The sequence below is a fragment of the Stegodyphus dumicola genome, chromosome 11 (assembly GCF_044657685.1).
Source record: "Stegodyphus dumicola isolate Sdum_Otavi_A_Nest chromosome 11, ASM4465768v1".
Taxonomy (NCBI): Eukaryota; Metazoa; Arthropoda; class Arachnida; order Araneae; family Eresidae; genus Stegodyphus; species Stegodyphus dumicola.
In genome coordinates, this window is record NC_140778.1 from 122,683,725 (window position 1) to 122,708,071 (window position 24,347).

Here is a 24,347-nt window from a genome sequence, read left to right on the forward strand (position 1 = left end):
GCTACCCATCAAGTCGATCGACTCCTCACGAACTGACTATCTCGCCCTCTACGAGGCACACTAACTAACTGCGGACCAGCAGGGTTTATATAGCTTTTGGCTTGTGTTCGCGAACATTCTGTGGGAAACCGGTAAGAATTCGTTCCAGAAGGTTCTCCATCCGGCCATGGTATATCGCCAATTTGTCGCCAAATATCGCCAAATAGGCGATTTTTCGCCAAATGTGGCAATTTTGCCTTCTCTTGCCATTTATGGCAACCCTAAACTGCTTTGCGGGAAAGCTATCTTACGGCGCCTGTACATTTCGTAACAATATACACGCAGACTGCTAGAGTATATAACAGACTTGATTGGTCACGATCATTAAACACAAGCCTCTATCCTTCTCGCACTACATGGTCCACCAGCGGCCGAGCGGTAAGCATATCTCACAAGTGCACATCAGCGTAGCCACTGAGGGAGGAGTTTCGAAAATGGACCATGAGCTTCTATTGCTCTTGTGAGCGTATGTTGTTTAAGTTTTAATTTTCGTTTGCTTCGCAGTTATAAATGTATTGCGTAACATTAGAAAATCTCGCTGTGCTTTCGTTTTATGAGTTTAATTAGTCGCTGACATTTCACTTTCGCGATTTTTGTCACTCATTGATATTTGGATTGATGTTCACTGCATATTATCGTTCTTTACATCAAGAAAATTACTCAGGTTACAATTAGCCTCGAATATAATGCATTTACTAACAAATGTAGATTAAGAGAATTCATGTGTATGTTATTTTGAGCTGAAACAGACTGCAAGTGTTACAATGAATCTATTGTTTTCTTATTTCAGTGCTTGCATTGTTTTGATTTTGAAAGTGCAAGACTCAGAATACATATTGTGTATGATCTGATTATATCCATTGTTAACATTAAAAGTTATATGTGAATAAATTGAATATATTCGTTGTGAATAGATAAATTCATTCTGTTTCATGAGTATTTCTTGTGTAGACAGTAGTGAGCAGTTATTAAATGTGAAATTTAACACACTAAATGCAAATTAGTGAAGTTCACTTTGAATAAAATTCTGCATTGGCTATTATTATAGAACATCTTTTTCATATAGACTGCAATAACAAGTGCTGACTTCTATTTACATATATAACTGGTGTAAATATTTTTCTCATATGCATAGCATTATGTAAAGATAGCATTTGGGCTCAGATGTTTATCACATATTTCTTTCATCTTATTTATCACTTATTAAGTAATATTTCGCATGAATATTTTTGCGGAGTATCCAACATGTGTTTGTATTTATTTCAAATTATTTCAACCAGGTATTGAAATCTTCACAATTGCTTATATTTGATCTAACTTCACTACGAAAGTTTTCAGAAGAAATAGACGATTACAGAAATTTGTACAGAAAATTGCGTGGCAAAATATTTTCAACCATCTTATTTAAATCTTAAAGCGTGCGAAAGGTCATGTGACATGACAGAAAAATGACTGGATGCTCATTGGTCCATCCTAGAAGCCTCGCCCTCGGTGGCTACACAGATGTGCACTTGTGAAATATGCGAGCGGTAATGTTGCTGAACACTGGTAGTTCGGTCCGAGGCTCGAATCCTGCTAACGGGATGGCTGCATGGGCGTTTTCGTGGTTTTCCCTATATGCAATGTGTATACGAGCCAGTTTCCCTTAGAAAGTTCTCCACGAAGGCATCCCTTCCTTTAGGCAGATAAACCCTCGAGGTTTTGTCGTTGTCACGTAAACCAAAACCGAAATCTTCTCGCACTACGATTGTTCAGTGATTTGAGTTTGACCCGGATTCGATCCCTGGCGAATAGACTTGCCGGCATGACTGGTTTTTGTAGTTGTCTCTGGTGTGAGCATTCGTGGAGATTTGCCATATATTCAGGTAGCCTAACCTCACTTTCCCACGTTGCATCTTTTTATATTTTTCAACGTTCATGTTCACACTTTCTTCATTGCTTGTATTTAGTTTAATAGGTTAATTATTGCAAGCTTTTTCTTTAAAGTAAACTATGCAAGGAAAAATCTGACTGATGGTAGATATTCATTAGTAAAACTTATAATGTAACCGCCAGAGAAAATTTATGTACGAAAGTACTGATTATGTTCGTATTGTCCTGTTGCCCATATGTGTTCTGATCAATGGTAGAAGTAATGTACAAAAAACTGCCTTAAAATACAATATTCTAATGTAAAATTCTAACATAAAATCCTAAAAATAGTCTATTATTAGAAAAAATCTTTTCTGCTGTGGCACCAGGAACTGAAGAAATCAATTATAAGTATGCTTACTATATTAAATAATACCAAAATTCTCGAAGTGCTAGTTACGCTTTCAGGTAGATTAAAAATTACTCAAATGTTGAGAGAGGAATTTATTACTTTTAATATAAAAATGTAGTACCGCAGATTTCATTGAGACTTTAAATGGTAATGAAGCGTTCAAATCCAAGTATCATCATTCTTATATTTAGTTAGCACATATTGTTTAATTATATATGTATAAAAAAATTTTTAGTATAATGCAAACCTAAGAAGATATAATTTAAAGCGGTTAATGTATTAATAACAGCTCATATTATTTTATCACTATTTTGCATAGTTTTAGAAGTAATTTTTCTTTTTCAAACAAGATGGCTTTGAGCATATTTTATTTTCATACAGTTTTGAAGATTTCTTCGTTCTGCAGATTGATCATCCTAATATTGCCTTTATATTTTGATGTTTATGCGTTTCAAAAATAGATGCATGAAAGCTATAAAAGTGATTCTTCTGCATAACCCTCAAAATGAATAAGTAGAACAGACTGCAAAATTGCAGCTGCTTTTATTCTTAATGAAACTAAATCCCTTATATTAGCATCAGTTTTTTCGTCATCAGTTTCGCTTACAAATTGCTGCACTGTAGATAAGAAATAGGCTGGGGTATAAGTGTTTTCCAAGTATAGTGCTTTAAAACAGTTGATCAAAAATTCAGCTGATAATAACCATTTTTTAGGTAAAAAAAGGTTTAAAAGGTAGTAACAGCATTTCTCTTCTGCATTCTTATCAATCTGTTCACTATTTAATCAGATTATGCCCGCTGCCCTGGATATTTCTTCGTGAAAATTTAATCTTTACTTCGCTATGATTAGTGCCATATGCAAATGAACCTGTTAATCTGTAAAATCTTTCCTTTCCGCTTTAGTGTCGTATTTATGTGCTATAAAATAAAATTAAAAAAAAAAAAACCATGAAATTAAAAAATACAAAAAAAAAGTTTAAAATCATAAAACTTCCAAAAAAATCAAAACTTTATTTTTCCTACCCCTAAACTTTCTCGAGCTAATGTAGCTCCCTCTAATGTGCATCGTGATAACCAATTAGGCAATTTTCCTATTTCTGCTCACTACTTAGATATTTTTCTGATGTGGAGGTACATGGTTTTCAACCATAGGCACTCCGTAACTTATAATCATTGGCATTGGCATCTTAGTATTCTCCAAATGCTTTCGCCCACCAGCGGCCGAGCGGTAAAGTCGCTGAACACTGGTAGTTCGGTCCGAGGTTCGAATCCCGCGAACGGGCTGGCTGCATGGGTGTTTTCGTGGTTTTCCCCATGTGTAACGTGTATACGAGCCAGTTTCCCTTAGAAAGTCCTCCACGAAGGCATCCCTCCCCTTAGGCAGATAGCCCTAGTGTGCTTTGCCATAATTAAATACACCACACCACACCACCAAATGCTTTCATTACCTCATTCTGAAAGGCCCAAAAATGGCCGAGGGGTAAATTCGCTGAACACTGGTAATTCGGTTCGGGGCTCGAATCCCGGCGAACGGGCTTGCTGCATGGATGTTTTTACAGTTTTCCGCATGTGTAACGTATATACGAGGGAGTTTCCCTTCGAAAGTCTTCCATGAAGGGTACTTAATCTTAGGCAGATAGCCCTCGAGTGCTTTGCCATGCCTAAATAAACCAAACCCAACCTCATTCTGAAGCTTTCGCGTTATGCTTTTCTTCCGAGGAATTGCGACACATTGTTCCACAACGAGGTGTGGAAGGAGGTACAAGTAAATGTTCAATTTTAAAGATGAAAAATAATGTCTGGCATATGTCACCAACAACTTTCTCTGCAGCTGCACACAGTCTCAATGAAATTCTTAATCACTTTTGACATATCTGCTTGTCGAGGTATTTAACAGCTCTTTTCATTTTCGTTTTTAAGTTATTTTCTTGCTTCTTTTTAAGTTCGGATTTTTGTGACGTGCAGTAACAATGCCAAGCATAAAAGTGGTGTTTTCAACAGAGCGGCTGGATCGAGGGGTAGTGATTGAATGTCTGCTATCGAACCAGCATCCTCGAATTCCTTTATCAATTTGAGAATTGTTGTTTCACTGGGTGCACTTTCACGTCCAAAGATTGCAGTCACGTTCTTAGCAGTTTGTACATATCACGCGCCCTTGTAATGAATGATCAAAATCAAACTCGTTGTACTTCTGTGCAGCCCTGTATGTCGACTAAGCTGCAACGAAACTGCAAAATCGACTGATATTGCTAAAATACGAGCACAGTCAGGTAAAATCAAATTCTACATACTTAAATCGGACCATATGTATGCAAGAATATTTTCATTATCTAAAAACAAAGCACTTTTTTGTGGGTAGGCACGTTAAATGTAGTGCTTTTGGTAGGACACCCTATACCTGCATTGGCATAAAGATCAGAACTTTTAATAGAAATGTCTTATTGCTAAATCAAATGACGTAGTCTAATATCTGCTGTTCATGTAGTTTGTGATGTTTGAATTTTTCTTAGAGGAAAACAAAAAGTACGTTATTTTTCAACCTTTTCACTCATCGCGTCGCTGTTTAGTAGGTTTATCGCGGACGCAAGCGAAAGCACTTAGTCATGGAAGAATATGGTGATATGCACTTCACTGTGAATGCTCAGGTCATGTGACGTTATTTCTTAGTATAACTACTGAAAATATTGAACTGCTTCCCAAGAGGCTTTCGTATCTCATTTCATGGTTTAATGCCGTATCATTATTTGACAACGAAGCTCTGTTTATGACAACTGAAGTACGTAAGCCATGTGTGAATGTAGATTAGAGGATCAGCTGACAAATTTAATTTTTTTCATTAATTTATTTTCCTAGTTCTGGAGCTCGTAGATCCTCGTATACGGGCTCGGATAAACGGAATCTCCATCACGTCGTGGACAGTGGGTCTTTGCATGCTGCCTTTAGTTGCATGGCTAACGAGGAACTGGGTTTACTTAAGCATAGTCACATCCTCTACAGCGGCATCACTTCTTCTGCTCTGGAAGTAAGAAATAGTTATATATTATAAGTTTATTTTTGTATAAATGCATTGAGACTGTAAGAGATAATTCTGGACGGGAGATTAAAATCAAGTAAAGAAGTTAATCTGCTAATGTAATCTGCACTATATGAATTTCAAAAATCCGGGTCTTTTACACTTTTATCTCAATAAAAATTTGTCTTCTCTTCTCCCCTGAAAAATCATTTCTCTGTCTTTCATTTCATTTCTCTATTTTCAAGCTTTCGTTCTTTTATCATTTTTCTTGTTATTGTGCATATTATCGAGAAATAAAAGGCAATGGAAAAAGTAAACCAAATGGTGTAAATTAATGCAACATTACTAAATCAGTTATTAAAGCATATTCTTGAATCCATTGAGAAATAATTAGACCGACCAATCACTGAGCGGTAAAGCCATTGGTAATTCGACTGAGGCACGAATCCCCGCGAGCGGATTAACTAAATGGGCTTTTTCTTGATTTTCTGTATGTGTAACTTGGTTGCAAGGCAGTTCGCCTTAGAAAATCCTCCACGAAGGTATCCCCTTCTCTTAGGCAGATAGCCATCACGTGCTTTGCTGTAAACCAAATCAAAATTTTTTTTTGATTACTTCTATGTGATACTTCTAATGGATGAGTCTACGTATTTTCGCAGAGTGCTAAGAGTGATCTCTCTTCCCAGACTTGAATAGTACCGATTTTGTTTTTCTTTTTTATCCAATGGAGAGCTCTTAGCCGATTTCAGCTGCCAGACGTGATGGTCACTTTATTATGGAGGCACCTAACAAATGGGCATAAAGGGACCTCCTGTGAAGGGACGTTACTCCTACTACTACTACTATGAAAAGGACCGACAGTTACAACCATGCCTTCTCCTGGATTCGAACCCGGGTTGTATCGCATTTGACTCCCGCAGCCACCATACCGTTTGGGCGGCGTACTGGAAAATAATAAACTCTGCAATCTTACTTACAAATGAATATACTTGTAGAGTACATACTTACAAACTGAAATGCCTCAAAGGCAGCATTTTAAATTTGAAAGAAAGTGCATAAATATAACTCACAGGTTCATGCTCTTTTCTGACTCCTAATGAAGAAAATTCTTGTGTGTTAAGAGAACTTGCATATCAAGGTTCAGTTTTCAGCTCCCCAAAAATGAAGATTTTTACTCCTCTTGCCCTGAGTATAGATAAATTTACACACTAAATATATTTCTGGATAATACAGCTTGTCGAAATCTTAATAATTTAAAGATTTCTTAATGTAAATCAGCGGTTTTACTTTGTGGCTCGTTTATCCCTGGAAGTACGCGAAGGCTTAGTCAGGGGTATGCAAAAATTTATCAGTAATAGCGAAAGATAACAAAATATTATTATTAATGCTATATTCAAGTTAAAAAATGTTGTTGAATGAAGGGAATGCAACTGGCAAGGTTCCCAGTGTGACCATTACTGACCGAAATATGTAGAAACACAAAGGAATTAGTTGTAATTAGTCCCTCTCATGCTTGTCATATTACTCGACTCCTTAGTATGTAGCCACGCTTTTTCCTCGCTCTGTCGTGACGTACCACATAAAATTATGTTCATTTAAAGCGCGGTTACAGCCGAAAACATCGCGGAGAGAACAACGCAAGGCGAAAACGTCGTGGTACAAAAAATCGTGGGAGAAAATAAAGCAAAGAGAAAACATTGCAGTTCTAAAAAAACATCGTGGTACAAAATATCGTCGTCGAAAATAAAGTGGTTCAAAAACTTCGCAGTTTAAAATTTCCGTCGTCGAAAATATGGTGGTAAAAAATAAAGTATCTAGAAACCATCGCATGACGATAACATCGCAGACATGGGTTTTTCAGGCTTTAATAATTTTAAATACATATTCGCATAATGATTTGTGAGCGCAAAGCAATTTTTTGAAAAACAAGAAATTTAAACAAAACAAGAAATAATTTTCATTGTCAGAATATCAGATTAACAAAAGTGAAGAAAATAATCTTAACGTAGCAATTTTTTTTTATAGATTAGGTCATGCTGTTACTTATCGCTCTTTTCCTATTCTTTCTTAGGTTATACTTTTCATGAAAAATTATCAGTAAAACTTTATAAAAAATAATTTATTAATGACCTTTGTTAGTTAATGATGTCAGTTTAAAATAATGTTAAGCGCTATAAGTTGCATTCATTTTCTATGCTTAAGTTTCCATTTTACATTTTCAGCAAATATTTATTAGTTAATAAAAAATTATCCTTCTTCCGCTCACAAATCATTATGCGAATTTTTTACAATTTTTAAACAATTATTAAATTTTACAATTATTAAAACCTGAAAAATGCACGCCTGCGATGTTATCGTCATGCGATGATTTGTAGACACTTTATTTTTACCACGATATTTTCGATGACGATGTTATTAAACTGCGAAGTTTTTGATCCGCTTTATTTTCGACGACGATGTTTTGTACCACGATGTTTTAGAACTGTGATGTTTTCTGTTTGCTTCATTTTCTCCCACGATGTTTTTTACCTCGATGTTTTCCCCTTGCGTTGTTTTCTCCGCGACGTTTTCGCAAGCGATGTTTTTGCCTCAATGTTTTCGGCGGACACCCAAAGCGCAGTTGAACTGAGAATATAGCAGCCACCCAAATAGCATTCAGTATTAAGGATATCATCAAATCAGTTATGCAGTTCTGTATCTTTACCCAGCGACACGCAAATCAGTTTGAATGCGAATTTTGTTTTAAACTAATCTGTGTTCTTTGGAAGTTGTTAAATCCAAAGTGATAATCATATGAAAATGGATAAGCAATTAAAGTCAATCTCCTTCGACAACATTTCTTTAAAGCAGCCTCAACATTAGTTTATTGGTTACATTTTTCAGGCATTATTCGTTATAAAGTTTATTAATTTATAGAATTCAGATAATACAATAGTCAGATACATTGCATGAATACTGGAAATCGTCGTTAGAATGACAGTTTCTGAAAGGAGATATTAGGAGCACTCGATAATTATAAAGACTTATTAAGGGGTACTCCAGAGGGCAAGTTTAGGAATCCCTGAGGTAAATTATTCAAGTCTGGGACTCAAGCTTTAACGAGGAGTGACATAATTAAAATGCGATGAAAATCCATGAAATATTGTGCTAGAGGTGGGAAGAGCCATAAATTTCCTCGAATCTATTGGATCCTTCATATAAGAAAAGAGAGGAACACATATTCATATTAAATGTTTTTAATTAAAACAAAATTTGAAATATTGAAAACACAAATTTAAGAAAATAATTTTCAAAAATACACCAATATTTATTACGAAGATACAAATAAAACACATAATTTAAATTCTGAGATAAAGTTTTAAACATGATTTGAAATATATACTTATTTGTAGCTTTTCAACTCCTTTTTAACTAAATCAACTAAAGCACGTGTAGAGGGAGAAGGATTATTTCAAGAATCCAAGGAGAAGAAACAACAAGATTTTCATGAAGCAAAACACAATAAACGGGCATGATGTGGGAAAAAAAACCAATAAGGGACCGGACCTTTTTCCTCTAGCTATTGTTCCCATGTGATTACAAGTCAAATCAAGCGGGAGGTAACCTAGAAATGTATGTTTTAAAGGAACAGACTATAACATTGGCCATTTATCCATTAGGGTAGTTTCCAACTGTCTGAATCTGTTGGAGGAGGTAAACGGGTAGAGATAGCACGCTCGAGGGCATCTCAAAGACTTTCAATAGGATTAAAGTCTGGGGAATATGGCGGCCACGCCACACGAGAAATGCTCTCACTCTCCAGGTACTTGTTAATGATGCTTGCTCGATAGGGCCAGGCATTATTGTCCATAAGGAGGAAATCAAGGCAAACTGCTACAGCGTATAGTCACAAAACTGGTTGTAGAGATTCGTACTGATAAGGGACAACCATCATAGATAATGTTTAAAGATGTACAACTGGATGCGACATCCCATCCAATTTGCTGCCCACACTATTATGCTACCACCTCTGAATGCCTGATCCCGTGTTCTGTGCAGACACTTATCATCTGATTCCAAGAAAATCTGGAATGGACCGTAAACAGGACGTTGGGCAAATTTTGCATCGTCCAATTGAAATGTTGAAGACACCACTTATCTTGCCTCTCTAGACTGGGTAATTAGAAGAGCACAAATATTTGGTATTCTAGAGTACAGTCCCTTTACGTGAAGCCCTAGAGTACAGTCCCTTTAAAACTTGTAAAGCCCTCGCTACACAAGAGCTGACAGATATTGTCTTATCAAGTGACGCTGCAGCCGTGAATGTAACAATTTGTGGAGGTCACTCGTCAATTTCGCTTAGCTATTATAGCGATATACCATTCTTCAGAAGAGGTAGTGACCCTTTAATCGACACAGGTCTCTAGACAACTGTTGACTTGTTTGGAATTCTTTTCACCTTCAAGAAATTACCTAAAAATCAAGGGGAGGGGAAGCTACATCTTTAATTGATCATCCTGCTCCAATGCGTCTGACAGCATGCCAGTAGTTACCATTAGGGTATTTTCCAGCTGTCACAGACTGTTGAAAAACGTGCAGACACGACACCTTCGAGGGCATCGTAAACAACAACAGCAGTAAGTCTCTTGACCACATTACGGGTTCACTCCCTCTTTAGGATAAGTCACAGAGGTTCAACCTCCGCTATTGCCTCTCCAGGAGAGCGGCGCACCACCTGGTATTCCCCAGGCAGCACTGGTCGTTTGATTTGCTACCTGCCAGTCCCTCGGGCTGCCCATCGCAGCGAACCGGGGGCGCTACGCCCCGGGTACTAGAGCCGTACCGCTCAGGACTTGCCAGACCTCGGGCTGGCCAGCAAGTGACCTTTCCCAGGGCCTTTAGAACCACCAAGTTCATAAATTTTATACCCCCGTGGCCGAGACTGCCTAGGTACAGATCCTGGCCAGTAGCTTCACAGAATTCTCTACGTCGACCCCTGGGGAGGGGAGAGGGCATCGTTAAGATTTTCAATGGGATTAATGTCGAAGAATACGACCATTTGCTTTCTTTCAGCCATAGAAACACGAATATCATCAAAAATTATCCTGCAGAAATTATAAATACTCCTCATCAGCATTTAAATGAACCTCTTCAAATCCTTCAGACTGCTGGCATCTTCAGAGTCTGCTTAATTAGTATACGTTTAGACACTTAATCGTGATTGGCTGTAATATACGGTATTTGTGTATCGCCATCTGCATCCGCGTCAGTTTTCAGCCACTCATTCATCTACGCTTTCGGAAAGTGTAATTTGCATTACGTGCTTTACGAATGGGAGCCACTGTACATTATTATATTAATCTTATAATCTTAAGCATTTGTTCCAAAGATAACACAACATTTTTAAATTGCATTAAAAATTATTAAATTCTGTTTTAGACTGTATATTATTTTGATGTTAAATCATGTTGCTAATAATCATGCTGCTAAAAATCATGTTGCTAAAAAAAATAAATATCTGGCCAAAGTTATGTATTTTTAAAACCAAATGCTTAAAGGAAGAATTACAAATTTAATTTTAAATGCTTAATATTTAGGATATTTTCTGTATTCGTAATGGTGTACGTTATATACTTATGTGATATATACTTTAAGATTTTAAATGTCTGAAATAGAATTCAGCGTGCCAGATTAACATAAAAATCTTAGTTAAGATTTTCTATTTCTGAAATAGAATTAAATGTGCCAGATTAACATAAGAAAGATTTTAGATATTCAGTTTCTAAAATAGAATTTAGGGTGCTAAATTAACATAAGAAAGATCTTAGTTAAGATTTTTCAGTTTCTGAAATAGAATTTGGGGTACCAGATTAACATAGGAAAGATCTTGGTATTTCTTTCTTTACAAAACTTTAGAAATGTTATTCCTTTAGGATAATTAGGTGTTAACTAAAATTTCCTTCACTCCAGATTAATACCTGAATCTCCCAGTTGGTTAATATCCCAAGAAAAATATGCAGAAGCAACAGAAGCTATGAAGAAAATAAGCAAAATAAATGGAAAACAAGCACACGAAGGAACCGAACTATACCAGAAAATCCAGGTTCGTTAAATATTACGAATTATTGCAAAATATGAAATGCCAAATATGTAAAACTAGCTTCAGTTTTAAATACTCAAAATTTTAACTTATAATTTTATTACTTTGTATTGCTTGTTATAGTTATATATTTGTTGTTTTATAAGATTACTTCTATAAGATGTTTCAAACCGATAATAAATATCTTTTGAATGACTTATCGTAAACTTATGGTTCCATTTTAAAAAATGAAACAAATAAAGCAGACTTTTGGATATTATAATCTTTTGAGCATCTGAGATATTTTAATAAAAATATATAAAACTTAAATTTTTTAACACGTATAGCCGAAAATAATATTGAAAAGAAATCAGAGCATAATTAGCAAGAAAAAATAAACTGTGAGATTTTCTTTAATTTAAATAACCAGTTGTTTTATCTTTCGAATCTTTACTGTTATTTATCTCGTTTCGTTTTCACACTTGAATTCAAATGTGTGCATTTAAGTTAGGTTTTGAGACTGTTAAATTCACACTAGTGAAATCGAGCCAACTTTAAATTTCTCTGGGAGTCTTTGTTTATTAGTTATTTAAATTTAGCTCTATATTTGAATTTCTGCTTTGCGTTTCTCACCATAAATGCTGACAGACTTGTAAGTACCATGTTTGCCTTCTGTTCATCTTATTAAGTTTTAAATAAAGGGTCTTCTACACACTTCTCAGGTTCTTGTTGTACTTCAGACATAAAGATAAGTCGCCAAAAAGTTTGTCATGAAATACTTAAAACCTTACAACACTCTTGCCATGTGATCAAAATTACTCTAGCTACCACTAATTAAAGTTTTGAATGTGTACTTAGCAAATACACTCTTTTGCAAAAAAATCGAAGCACCAAGAACGGCTTTTGCGATCGTGATGGAATTTAGTATGCAAAAACATTTTGATCGAACATGCAAATGGTCGGATTCGAGTTCGAATTCGATCCATATTCGAGTGGAAGACTACTTATCAATGACTGTACGTGACGAGTGGAGGACTATGTCATGCAGATTCTTTATTATTTTAATTTCATTAACTATAATACAGGACGAAAATATTTGGTGGCAACAATCTGAAAAGTGATTCCACGCTTTTAGTAATTCGATGCAAAATGGCGTTTCGAGTGTAGTAGCACTTTGGGACTGACTTACTTTTGGGCTAAAAAACATTATTGCTGGTGTTACTGCAATAGATATATAAAAACTATTCTTAATATGTTTTAATGTTTTATTTATCTAGGAACTTGGGGAGAAAATCAAAAAGCAAAAAATTGGAGAGGACCAGCATTCGCCACTGGACTTCTTTAGATATCCGACTCTTCGGAAACGATTTCTCCTAGTTACCATGTGCTGGTAAGTTCTTGTGCAAACTATTTAACTCCAGAAATCCACTTGAATCCAATATATACAATTATGTTCCCGTATCCATTGATTCAGTATTCATAGTTTTAATAATTTGTATGAAAAGAAGATTTTGAATATTAAAGCAATTCATTACGCCAAGGAAGAAAATCAGAAATAGCAAGCCTATTTTCCTATGAAAGTCTTGACCTGTAACATGAATATGCTGGCAAGATTCGAACTGACTAGAAATCATTGAATTCCATGGGTGTTGAAGTAGATTCAAGATTAAAAAACTCCAATCTTCGCACCTTTTTCTTTATTCGGATCCTTTTAATCCTAACCTTAAGATCCATTAAATATTTTAACCCCAAATCTGATCTTTTTAACCCTAACCAATAAATATTTTAACCCCAAATCTGATATTTTTAACCGTAAACACCAAATATTCTAACTCAAAATTTTGGATAGATTAACTTTAGGGGATTAAGGTTTTATTGAGGTCTTCATTTTAATTCTTCTATTTCCCTTTTCTGTTTCAAAAGTACGAATTGTTTTTTTACTAATTTTCCTGTACCGATTAAGCCAGTTCAAAATTAAGCCTTTTCATACTTTCTTACGGGGCCCCACCAGCGGCAGAGCGGTAATGTCGCTGAACACTGGTAGTTCGGTCCGAGGTTCGAATCCCGCGAACGGGCTGGCTGCATGGGTGTTTTCGTGGTTTTCCCCATGTGTAACGTGTATACGAGCCAGTTTCCCTTAGAAAGTCCTCCACGAAAGGCATCCCTCCCCTTAGGCAGATAGCCCTAGTGTGCTTTGCCATAATTAAATACACCACACACCATACTTTCTTACGTAATCCTGCAATACGGATAGCTCTTATCTAATCACAGATCAAGACACTTTTCAACTATCTCATTTTTCTAAATGCGTAATTACTTCTTTCCCCTTTTTTTACTTCGCCTTGTTTTTGATAAGACGCGTCATGTTTCGGCGGTTATGTTTCGGCTAACCTAAAGATGTACTGAGCTATACAAAATTATGAGGTGTGTATTGCACCCATAATGATGTGTGAATGAGAATGTGAATCCACAATTAAGTATCGCGATTCCTAAAATCCATTACAACTCTTACCCAATCCTCAATCTATTTATAAATTTTATACACACACATATACGAGTATAATGCAGTAACACAATTTTTTTAAAACAAAAATATTCCAATATTATTTCTGCGCAATACGCTGCTGAAATATTAATCAATTATACATAAAATAGTATGAAATTTAGAACCAAAAGCACAAAGACATGAAAGAAATTAAATTTAAAATTAGTGAAATCCCTTAATCTTCCAATAAAAATATTAAAAAAAACATCAAATCAGTGTTTTTAAACCAGAAGAAATCTGGAAAACCACAGAAATACATAAAATAGGAAAGGGAATGCTATTTAAACCTGATTAAACGTTATCAACGTTATCAGATTCAAATGAACACCTCCCTTGTAGGAAAACTACCATGTTTCTATTCATCCAAAATTAGCTGATAAACCATTTTAAATTATTTAATTATAATAATTCTTCTGAAAAACTCCGAATGCCTCCTCTACACAGTCGCTTTCCTTTCAAAAGAAATTAAAATACACAAAAACAAATTTAAATTCAACAAATTCAATGCCTAATAAAGTAAAACTGAAATATATACCATTTACTAATATTAAAATTCAAATTAAAAGGTAATAATTTACAAAATATATTAATAATTAACAGAGAAGAAAAATTTTGAGCTTACTATTGGAAGAACAAAGGACAGTAATTCAAAAGGAAAAAGTTTGGTTGCCTGTTTGGCGTTACTGGCGACACAATAGGCATTGATAGGCATTGAATTTATTTCACTTAAATTTGTTTTTGTGTATTTTTATTTCATGTGAAAGGAAGCCAACTGTGTAGAGGATACATTAGAAATTTTCGGGTGTGCTATTAAAATTAAATAATTTAAAATGATTCATCAGCTAATTTTGGATAAACAGAAACGTGGTAGTTTTCCTAAGAGGAGGGGTGCAATTGAATATAATCTACCGCCTCTTGATAACGTTCAGTTGTTTTAATTGTAATTTTTTCCTATTATATGTATTTTTGTGTATTTCTGTTGTTTTGGAGATTTCTTCTGGTTTAGAAACACCGAGATAATTGGGTTCTTTTATATTTTTTATTGGAAGATTTAGGGATTGTACTGGTTTTTAATTTCATTTCTTTCATGCCTGTGTGCTTTTGGTTCTAAATTTCTTACTGTTTTACCTCTGTCTACATATGTATATTTTTGATGGCAACAATTTGAAAAGTGACTCGCCATTTATAGTGGATGACGCAAAATCCCGTTTCGAGACTTTACGTTCGAAAGGGCGAGAAATAGGCTGACAATAACATTTTTTGTTTGATTACAAATTTGCTATAATGAACATGGATTTTTAAAACTTGTATCGCAATTTCAAGCAGAAATCGATACATTTGGCAACGCCGATTCGTAACCCATAATTCCAAAACACTGGTTTTACCGTTTTGTCTGCATTGGATTCAACTTGTAAATGCGAACAAATATTTTCACCCATAAAATTAGGAGCAGCCTAACTACTAAAAATTCAGATGCTTGTACTGATGTTTGTACTATCTTAAGACGACTAATTATAAGCCAGACGTGACTAAGTTGTCCTCCCAAATTCAGCATCAAGAAAGCTATTGATATCAAAGACGAAAATAAAGTTCATTCAAGTATATTTGTTTTTATAATAATTAGAATTCTAATAATAATTTTTATGTTTGTAGTTTAAAGCATACTGTAATTATTTTCTCAATAAAATTTATCTCATTGTTCACCAAAACAGACTATTCTAAAATGAAAATCCCACTGACCCGAAACTTCTTCTTAATACACACCGTTTGGCTGATTTTGACCCGCAGCCAGAAAAGATTGTCAACGCCTGTTTTAGATTAGCAGTCCAGTCCTTCTTTGAACCCATACCTGACACTTTCTTTATTTTCTTCCCATAGGGTAGGAGATTCTATTCCTTATTATGGGCTCCAGATGAATGTAAAAAACCTGGCAGGTAGCGAATTCTTGAATTTCTTCCTGGTGTCCTTAGTAGAAATACCTGCACACTTAAGCACGTGGCTGTTCATGGAACGTATTGGTAGAAGATGGTGCTCAGTTTGCGCATTTGGATTGTCTTCTGTAGCCTGTCTCCTTCCGGTTTTTTTCCCTCCAGGTAAGTTGTTTTTTTTTTTTTTTTTTTTTTTTTTTTTTTTTTCCTTCAAATAACGAGACAGTTCTCCGAACGCAAGCCAAGAAAATGTGACTTTAAAATATAAATCCCGATAAAAATTCAAACAATTCATTTTAAAGATGATTTAATTTTAAAATCTAAATTTACTATCCTCCAGCACACCGTTGATTTATGGTTAGAAAGTTAGAGTGACCTGGTTAAGTGTCCAGTGACCAACACAGATGCTCAACAATTTGTTTCATTCTTTCATTCGCCCTATGCTTTTAACTTATGACTTGAGCTCTAGTGACAGACAACTTGTAGCCTGTAAATGCTGTTGGCAACAAAATGAACCAAACATAACAATCAAGGCCGTTGGTCGCAAGTTACCTTCAAGTTGACAGAAATTTATACTCAATAGGTCACCACAGTGAACTGGTTAAGTGTCCAGTGAGCAACACAGATGCTCATCAATTTGTTTCATTCTTTCAATCGCCCTTAATTTTAAAATCTAAATTTACTATCCTACGGCACACCGTTGATTTATGGTTAGAAAGTTACAGTCAACTGGTGTCCAGTGACCAACACAGATGCTCATCAATTTGTTTCATTCTTTCAATCGCCCTATGCTTTTAACTTATGAATTGAGCTCCAGTGACAGACCACTTGTAGCTTGTAAATGCTGTTGGCAACAAAATGAACCAAACATAATAATCAAGGTCGCTGGTCGCAAGTTACCTTCAAGTTGACAGAAATTTATACTCAATAGGTCACCGACGGCATTTTACTAAAGTCCAACCGAGTACACAGATGCACATTAAACTTGTTGGTCGCTAGTGATCTTTATATTGAGGGTCACTCGGGGTCAACCCAAAGTCACCAACATGGAGCAATGAGGTAACTTTAGATACATTAATTTTAATTTTAAACACTATCTAAGCTCTGGCGATCTATCGGTTGTATGGCTATCTAAGCTGTCAGATTGTAGGTTTTTTTAACCCGTAACCTTGATCTTTTTATTTTTTTAGTTTATAAGGTATTTCTCCCGCCTTCTTAGCATGCCTTCGTAGTGTGGTGGTCTGCGCGCTGGGCGCGTATTCCAGAGGTCCGTGGCTTATTTTTCATCTATCCTGCTTCCAGAATACCTAATGTCTCTACAGTGGAACTAAAAGGGTGGTGGATGATGACTCTCCACACCCAGGATTTGGCGATCGGGTACCCTAAAAAAACCCCAATCGCCCTTTAAAAGGGGGAGTATATAACGTATTTCTCGCGCCTTCTTGGCATGCCTTCGTAGAGATCGTTTTAGATTTATTATGGTATTTGAATAGAACATGTGGCAACGATTATATAATTCTTCAGATGATATAAATTTCCTGCATTCTGAGTTATAAAATGAATCAAATGTAACGCTGGCTTTTAAATGAATCTAGCGCCAGAGAGTCACTATGATAAACAAATATAGTGAATTTTAAAGAGTGCATTTATTCTATTGTAGCTTATGCGCTATCGACGAACTAGATTTAATTCAATCCCAATAAGTTTAAATGAAATGCAAGAAAAAATGTGTATAATTTAACGTTTCGTACAAGGAAGTCATGTGGTGTACACATCAGATTTTTTTCTTAACAATTCAAGGTCTGTACAGAAAATACTTAAAAAGCGTCTTCGCAAGAAATTCTGTTGCGTGTCTTCATAGTTTATTTTTTGTGTAAGCCAAGTATGAACCATTTTCCCTTAAAAAGTACTCGAGAAATACATTTCTCCTTTTAAGTAGAGAAATCTCTCTCATTTAACAAACTAATCTTATTGGCTTGAATAACCCACGGTATTTTTCTTCCATAATACCCTTCTGAAAATCATACCAGATTCACATATATAACCTGATATATAAAGAAACAAACCCGAAATATTTGTAGAGATCACGCGAAATTCAAGAGGAAGATACGCTTGCAAATACACTGGTTATCACAAATTAAGGAAAAATCACAAAAATCACGATTACTGAAAATGTTACATGTAAAATTTTATGAAACTTACCCACAATATACAACACATAGTAAGGTATCAAATAACATAAAAAAAAATTACCAGACAATTATGGTAGTATAGAAATTAGCACATGTATAAAATGAACAAATCGAAGATGTCAGTTTGCTATAGTAAAAGTAACTTCTATATGAAATATAATCGCCTCTAGAAGCAATACAGCACATTCAGCGATGTGTGATGCTTTCAATTATGCGTCTATCAGTTCCACAGGAAGCGAGAGCAATTGCCCTTGCAAAGCAATTGCAAACACGGCAAGGGTCTAAGAGGGCGGATCGAGAGCAGCTAGACGTTTCCCTAAAGCATCCCAAACGTGCTCGATAGGATTCAATTCCGGTGATCGAGCTGGCCACTCCATGCGCATAATTGTTTTCCTGTTGAAAATAATCATATACGATGCGAGCCCTGTGTGGTCTTGCATTGTGGTCCTGTAACAGGAAAGCATCACCTATTGCCCCGGCATATGGGCGCACATAAGCATCAAGGATGTCATCTCTATAAACATGAGCATTCACGGTTCCCCTTGGAAAAACATGGAGGTCTGTGCGTGCACCCAAAGAGATGCAACGAAAACACAGACACTGCCTCTTCCGTATGCATCTCTTTCACGGATGTTTGACAGATGATAACGTGTTCCAGGTTCTCTCCATATCAAACAACGCCTACTATCGCTTTCTAGACTAAACCTGGACTCATCCGTAAAGAGAACAGCCCTCCATTGATCAGGCGTCCAGTGGACATGTTGTCGTGTCCACTGAAAACGGTCCCTCCTATGGCGTGACGTGAGCAGCACGCAAATGGTTGTTCGCCTCGCATACAGACCACCTTTGTGAAGCCTTCTATGCACATCAACCTTCCGGTGGCTGCAGCAAGGGAGGATCTAAGAAGAGTCGGAGTAGCGTTTCTATTCCTGCGTGCACATAATGTCAAATATCGGTCGTCGGCGCTCGTCGTAGCATTTGGCCGTCCTTGGCTGAACCTCCTAGGTGCCGAATCTGTGATTTGAAATTGCCTCCAAAGTCTATGAACCACAGAAGGACTCTCATTTAGCCATCTGGCCACTTCTGTTTGACTTTGTCCTACGTCTAGTCTCCCAATGGCTTTCTATCGTAGTTCTGCAGGCAAATGATGCCTGGAGATCATTGTTACGAATCGGCTATCTCAGATTTCTGATGTCACTATACAGTGAAATATGTGGGCTTGCTCTCAAACATGGACTTTTATGCTCCTCGCAGATTACGTATTCGGAGTGCAGCGCCACTAATTTGCATATTGGAGTTTTACTCAGCTACTCTTACTTGGCAACATATTCAAATTTTACACGGTTTGGCTTATTTTTGAGGGAGTTATTTTTGTGAGTTTTCCTTAATTTATGATAACCAGTGTATAATAGACCCGTCATTTGAAGAATATAGAATCTTCGGTATGTCTCAAAAAATATGCTAACCATTGCTGTAAGATAATATATTTCAGCATCAGGAAGATATAGATTAGTCTGGACACCTCAGAGGCAGCGATTAATGTTTAACTTTACGTTAGAATGAGTTGTCAAAGGTTACACTACTGGAGATAGTTAAGACTGGAATGCAGCAGACACAGGAACAGGATCGTCTATTAGTATTTTATTTCTCATTTGAATCCATCCATCGGGGCGAGTAATGGCAAACCGCACATTGAGTTGATCAATGTTAACGAGTTTCGCTTACTGCGCGTGCTCAATGGTCTACCGTTGGCGTGGGAGGAAATGCTGGCGACTAAGCATAAGCAACCCTACACAAGCCTGTTCATCATGTAGATTTTATCGACTGATTTTATCGACTACCGAAATTTGTTTGTGCTCAATGCATCTGCTTCTGTTTCATTTCATTTTGGTTTATTTTGTTCATAAACATTATATTTAGTATCAGTTATTTATAATAATTTCCTTGACTTTAATTAAAGAATTTAAACTGAATTTATTCTTTAATTTGTTGAAGTATATACGAATGGAACGTTTGGTAAATACGCAATTGCTTTTATTCCTCAGAAGTATGATCAATAAAGATTCAACTAATAATATCCTATCATGTTTCCTATTTTCTAATCATTCTTAAACGAAAATTTGCTTATTTTACAATCGATATTTACACTATAAGTAATGAAGCAACTTACAACCTAACAAGTTTTAAAACTCCGAACAACAGAATATCAACCACACACCGTATTTATCTTCTTTTAAAATCATACCAAAGCCATAATTGCGCCAAATTCTCTTCTGGGCATGCGCGCTATGCGAAATTCGTTCAGCATTGATCAACTGAATGTGCAGTTTGCCATTACGCCATCGGGGCAGGCAAGTGCATTATATACGTTATATACTATTGTTACGAAATGTACAGGCGCGCTAAGATGTCTTCCCTGCAAAGCAGTTTTAGGGTTGCCATAAAATAGCAAGGGAAGCGACAAAATTGGCGATATACTATGGACGGATGGAGAACCATTTGGAACGAATTCTTACTGGTTTAGCCCAGAATGTTCTCGAACACAAGCCGAAAGCTATATAAACCCTGCTGGTCCGCAGTCAGTGTGTGTGCCTTGTCTAGCGAGCTGATAGTCAGTGATTGAGCGACTGTCTCGAAATCTAGCGCCGAGGGGGTCGTCGAGTGCATCGAGAGAGTCTTTTAGTGCATCGCGAATTAGTGCATCGTAGAGTTTTGTCTTAGACTGTTCTGAGTCGAGAGCTATTCTCTTGTGTATCGTCGAGTGTATCGCGTGGAGAGTCTCGAGAGTACGTTGATTTCCTAGAACGACCAAACAGAGTCGGAAGCTGTACTCTGGTGCTTTGCGGTGAAGCTGTCTCCACCGTTATTGCCTGACAGTGTGAAGGCTGTATCGCTGAACGTGTCAGCGTATTTATAACAGTTCGTCGACTGAAAAAGTGATTTTGGAGCTGTCCTGAAAATATTGGTAAATAAAGTGTGTTTCGATACTTCATCAAGTGTCGTCGTTATTAACTCCAAATCTACGAACCCCGTACAAACTTGAATGAAGAAAATAACGTAACACTACATACATTATATATATATTATAATCATATACGTTAGGACTTATATGATTTCTATGCATACCTCCAATAGTTTCGGAGGTCGAAATGTATCATCTACTGTAGCTTACAAAATAATATGTTTGACAGCTCTTTTCTTGCTATGCTGTTTTCTTGCAATTCTCTTTTCTTGCTGCATAAACCTTCCTAGGACTTCAGAGACATATCCAGGACTATTATTTCTTCTAATTGCTTTGGCAAACATGCTGGAGTCTTGAGTAAGAATAGAGTTTATTAAAAGCTATATTCTTGAAAGTGTAGAAGATACAACACAAGGGGGAAGGGTTTAACTACCTTTTATTCTGTACATTTTACAGCTGTTCTCGCACTTCGGGATACAAAGACCAGCACTTATGGTCTGAAACGTAAAAATTAAGAACAATCTAACTAAATTAAGTAAGAACTAAACTCAAATGCTTCACAAAGACTAGTAACACTAAGATTGGCCTTTTATATCTTTACGTATGCAGTACACAGAATGCGGGCAAAACTACAATACGTCTTCAATATCAAGAGGACTAAACCTCTGGTCTTAAAGGCGGACAGCAACTGACTGAAAAGCGCGTTTGAAGTAAGGTGGCGAGAAGTCTCACTCTCTAACTTTTTCTTGGCTAAAAGCCATAACTTAAATACTTAGAGAATTACATACTAAACCGCGTTTACTCTGGCCAGAAGTGGAAAATAAGAGGGGACAGTAAAATGTTAAAATAAAATAAACGCTAGTAAAACTTAAAATCCTTACATATAGATCTGTCATATAACTATTTACCTTTTTTAAAATAATTATACTGATCTGTCATTATAACGCAAAGAAACATCTGTTGTTTTTGCCTTTATTTGTAAAATTCAAAATAACTTTCGGTTTACCTTTTACAGGTATTAATGTACTTAACGTTCAGAGTTGTGTCCGAATTCAACATGTAACTCAAAGAATTATGATATTATTCAAAATGAAAAAAAAAAATTTTTTTCCCCCACAGAATATGAGATAGTGGGAATTGTGGCATCCCTACTTGCAAAAGCTGGCACCAGCGCCGCTTTCATGACCCTGTATCAACAAAGTCCCGAGTTGTTTCCCACCTCACTTAGAGCGGTCGGCATAGGTATGAGCTGCACCATTGGCACTGGATCGACGCTGATTGTGCCCTACATAGTCTACCTGGTAAGAGCACTAAAAGAGTAAATTTATACTGGTCTTATCTTCCGACTGATGCACTGACTATTTTAAATAACCTTTTTTTGTTCTATTCAGTCTTTAAGTTCTGTGACACCACGCTCTTCCTTCAAAGCATTATACGGTATCACTAATGGTTTTGGAATAGACGCTACTCCACGAATGTTTACAGCATACAGTGTCCTGAACAGTTCTGAAGGATATGCGGTTTTAGAGATACATGTTCATCTCGATAGTTATTTGGGACACTTTCGATCATCATTCGCTTCATTATCCTTCTATCCTTGAAGATTATCTTCCAATATCGTCCGTTAATTTGTTTTGAAAATGAAATTTTGCCATTTTTTTTAAATGTTTATAAACTATGTGTACTTTTGCAACATCCCCAAGCTATTCTTGTCGCTGAGATTCCAACGAGACGACCTCCCATGATTCTTGCAAGTAAAGCAGGTCAAACATAATGATGTTTGCTTGCAGAATATTCACATACAGCCTGTGCAACATCGTTATATGGTCCCAAATGGGGTCGAATTATGACCAATTTTATATATCGGTGTTCATATTTATTTTGTCCATCGTCTGCATAATTAGAGACGTCGTCTATTAAACGTAGAATAGTATAAAGTTCATAAAATTTACAAAAACATTTACTTAACAATTAGCTTAGATTACAAGAACAATACGTTTATTTAAAATTGCTTAGTTCTAAAGAGTATCTATATTACTTGAGGTTCTCGTGACATCCCAGTTACGCGAGCTGTTAAAATATCTTACACATATTTTATTACGTATTCGCATTTATAAAAAACACTATTATTATATTAGAATTTGGTTTACTAAACATAATAGCACCTAGTTATCAGTATGTATATAATTTATCATCCCACCCGAATCTATATCAGAATCTGATCTCCTGATCCATTGATTGATTACCCACGTGTTAATCAATATTAGAGTCTGCGATGTCTTCATTGTCCATAATACTAATATATCATCATCAGAAACATCAATAACATACTTTAATGTGCGGAAATATTCAAAAGCAAATTGAAGCCAAAGGGTGGAAATTCAAAGTGCCAAATGAAAGTGCTTAAATACTCGAAACAATTCGATTCTAAGATACATTCCGTTTTTAAAGAAGCTCATATGGGTAAAAAGATATTTCTAGAATAAAACACATACTGTTCTTTTTCTAATGTCCCGCGCAATTCTCAGTCTTTTGAATTTAATTAAGGTGAGTTTCAGTTGATCGTGAAATGCATGTTTTCCTTTTGCAGGCTAAGTATGGGACATACATACCATTCCTGATCTTTGCAATGATAAGCATGATTTCTGGAGTGGGCGCATCTTTTCTACCCGAGACGTTGAACAAGAAACTTCCGCAGACTGTGGCTGACGCGGAGAATTTCGAAAGAGATTTCAAGTTTTGCTCATGTGCAACGTAAGTTAACAGTTTCTTTTGTTTATTAACTTTCGTGTATGACTTTAAATATTCATGTTTCATAAGGCTGTTACTTATTCACCGAAAATATACCGTATGCACATATTTTAGAAAAGTAGTAAACATAAAAGCTCAAATGTGGGTAAAACACAACCCTTCCCTGTCATACAAGCTTTGTTGCAAAATTACAAGGAATATTTTAACAAAATTAAAAATATAAATAATTACAAATTTATCTGATTAACGGTGAGGTAATATTATCGTTTAAAATTTATAAATTAATTTAGAATAAACATCAAGTTTTTTTTAATGTAGATATACAGGGTGTTTATAAATGAATGGTACGGTTTTAAAAATTAATAATAAATCGATGTATTATCTTAACCGTGTAAAACTAAACAGTAAACTTAGGCAACTGGACAAATTTCTCATATGCTACCTGCTGTTTGCTTGTAATGCTTACTGCGCAGTTTTGCTTGTAATGCTTACTGTCAGTTTCCAAGATGGCGCAGTAACAGGCATATTCACAAAACCTACAGACCGTTTTTTCTTCTGTTTGCTCCAATTGGTTTAAACAGGAAGCGTATGGTTAC

General features: G+C 35.9%; 1 protein-coding gene across 2 annotated transcripts in view; it reads left to right on the plus strand.

Annotated features, from left to right (window-relative positions):
- The window catches only part of LOC118192196 (carcinine transporter-like), a 57,723-nt gene that overhangs the window by 27,673 nt on the left and 5,703 nt on the right, over positions 1 to 24,347 (plus strand). For both annotated transcript variants that reach the window (XM_035363101.2, XM_035363102.2), the window contains exons 5-10: positions 5,156 to 5,324; positions 11,265 to 11,397; positions 12,651 to 12,763; positions 15,797 to 16,011; positions 22,120 to 22,301; positions 23,591 to 23,754. In XM_035363101.2, coding sequence (XP_035218992.1) covers positions 5,156 to 5,324; positions 11,265 to 11,397; positions 12,651 to 12,763; positions 15,797 to 16,011; positions 22,120 to 22,301; positions 23,591 to 23,754 — 976 coding nt within the window. The remainder of the gene's footprint in view (positions 1 to 5,155; positions 5,325 to 11,264; positions 11,398 to 12,650; positions 12,764 to 15,796; positions 16,012 to 22,119; positions 22,302 to 23,590; positions 23,755 to 24,347) is intronic.